This window comes from Acanthisitta chloris, unplaced genomic scaffold (genome assembly GCF_000695815.1).
Source record: "Acanthisitta chloris isolate BGI_N310 unplaced genomic scaffold, ASM69581v1 scaffold1770, whole genome shotgun sequence".
In the NCBI taxonomy this organism is placed as follows: domain Eukaryota; kingdom Metazoa; phylum Chordata; class Aves; order Passeriformes; family Acanthisittidae; genus Acanthisitta; species Acanthisitta chloris.
The window spans coordinates 39075-41535 of NW_008652355.1; the positions used below are offsets into that span (position 1 = coordinate 39075).

General features: G+C 43.5%; 1 protein-coding gene across 1 annotated transcript in view; it reads right to left on the minus strand.

Annotated features, from left to right (window-relative positions):
• Positions 1-1451: 1451 nt before the first annotated feature.
• ROR1 (receptor tyrosine kinase-like orphan receptor 1) overlaps positions 1452-2461 on the minus strand; it is a 55656-nt gene continuing 54646 nt past the window's right edge. The window contains 1 exon segment of the mRNA XM_009077097.1: positions 1452-2461. This exon segment is cut by the window's right edge and continues 12 nt beyond it. Coding sequence (XP_009075345.1) covers positions 1452-2461 — 1010 coding nt within the window.

Sequence of the window (2461 nt, forward strand, 5' to 3'; positions counted from 1 at the left end):
GAAATACAAAAATGAACATATCTTCATTACAAAATAGCCTTTGTTATTACATTTTTCATGCTTGCCTAATTGAAATGCCCTTAATTAATAACTCAATCATCAAGGAATACAGTGATTAAATGCATGCAGTGAAAACAAAGATACTGGTATAAGGTAGTGGCTGAATATCACCAGAATATAGTTCAAGAACATCTACATCAAGTTAAAAAGAAAAAGCAACAGACCAAGATATAAAATGCAGAGATGTATTTTCACTTCTGCTGTACAAAACATCCTCACACTTTTGTGCAAAAAAAAGGTAAAAATAAAGTCATTATTATACAACATTGTCAGCTGAGCCAAGGATTGGGTTTGTGTACAATAAAAATACTCTTCAGTACAAAAAAAGAGTCTGTGGAGACCTGGAACGTACACAGCACGTGTGGAACTCATTCAAGTGGTTTCAAATGAAGAGTCTTGATGGTTTGTACCTGAAACGGATTTGGTTCAGCACACAAATGGCAGATTTCTAAGTGGAAAATTAACGCTAATTCACATTATTCGAACTATTTGCTGCCTGGTGGAATGTGTCTCCCTTTTTGCCAGGGTTACTCAGTCAGAGTCACTGAAATGACACAATAAATATTCCTGGGCAAACTTGATTGTCGTCTCTTAAATCTTGTGGGTTGGAGCTTTTCCATTACACAGTTGCATAGCAACAAAAGGATATAAAATTTCTGCTTGAACGACTAGATTAGGAAATGTGACCTTGGAAGAAGTTGATTAAGTTTCTGAAATTAAACTCCTTTAATTTCATTTCCTTTAAGGCAATTCCTTGCAACTCCAGCTGGCCTTAGCAGCAGGTGAGTTTTGTAGGCTGCAAGTTGATAACATTTGTGCTGTCATATAAATGATGCTTTTTGGTCTGAATCTGAACTCAGACTCACAACTCAATGAAAGCCCAAAAATCCTACCTGAAGTGATTTATTCAGCTCTCAGATTTGCAACATGATCCTTGCCTGCAAACTTTACAACTCTTTTCCCTAGCTATTGGCACATCCAACAGCTCTCCCAATCTTTGCATCTCCTAAAAAAGAGACAAATATTATGTTTTCAGTATAAAAAGAGAGTTTCTGTGATTTAAACCACATTGGAGGTTTCAAAAGCTGTGAAAAAACATATGATAAAATGTTTTTAGTTAAAAAAAACCACAATTCCCCCTTCCCCTCTTTGTTGGTGGCACTTAGAGAAACGATGTGTCCATTGCCAAGGCTGAGAATTCCTCCCCCAAGGATCCGTGCCTGGTTGTGCTCTGCCCGTCCTGGTAAGCACTGAAACTTCACAGAAGGTACTTGCTGCAGTGTCTGTTCAACAACCAGAAGAATCTTTAATAAAATCTTTGAATAGAAATCTTTTCTCCCACTTTTCTAGTTCATGTTGGACATAGTTTTATTTACAAAGGCCTCGTTTACCTACAACTCCGCTGAAATCATGGAGTCATTAGGTCCACCATGGATGCTGGAGTCTCCCAACAGGGAAGACTGCTTGGAGTCAATTTTGTAGGGTTTTTGAGTTTTATTCCCAAAAACTGTAATACCAATTCCTCCTGGGTGACTAGGAATTGCCATATGAGATAGCAAAGGGATATTTGCTTCCTGGTTGGATCCTGATGACGGCAAACTGGTGACGTGCCCCGTGCTGGTGGATCCGCTGGCGCTGCTTGGAGAGCGACTCTTTGGAGGAGGACAGTGCTGGATCACCCTGGGTGGGCCCTGGGGTGGGTAGTGGGCAGCTGGGAAAGCAGCATATCCTGGTGGGATGGGGTAGCCATTGATAGGGATGTATCTCTGGTTCTGAGGGATGGGTGGGCCAATGAAGCCGGCGATTTGGCCTTGGGGTATCCCTTGTGCTGGGAACATGTAGTTGGGATATCTGGGATTGCTGAGGTTGCTGACAGGGCTGGCACTGAGGGAAGTGGTCTGGGTGGTGGCATTCCCACCAGAGGGGGTTGTGGAACTGGTGTGACTGGAAAGGCCTTCCCAGGAGCGCAGCCGGGCATGGATCTCCTTGAAGCGTGGCCTGCGGGATGGCAGGTCGTGCCAGCACTCTGTCATCAGGCTGTACATCCTGGGGGGACAGTCCTCAGAGCAGGGCAGCAATTGTCTCTTCCTGATCATCTCTATGACCTCTTGATTACTAAATCCATAATAAGGTTGAAGTCCAAAGCTGAATATTTCCCACAACACAACTCCAAAGGACCAAATATCTGAGTCGGAGGAGAACTTGCCGTACATGATGGCCTCCGGGGGCATCCAGCGGATGGGCAGGAGGGACTTGTTCTGAACTCTGTAGTAATCGGCTGAGTAGATCTCCCTGGAGAGTCCAAGGTCAGAGATCTTCACATGGAGTTGTTCTCCAATGAGAATGTTCCGGGCAGCGAGATCTTTGTGGACAAAGAAATGACTGGCCAAGTACTCCATTC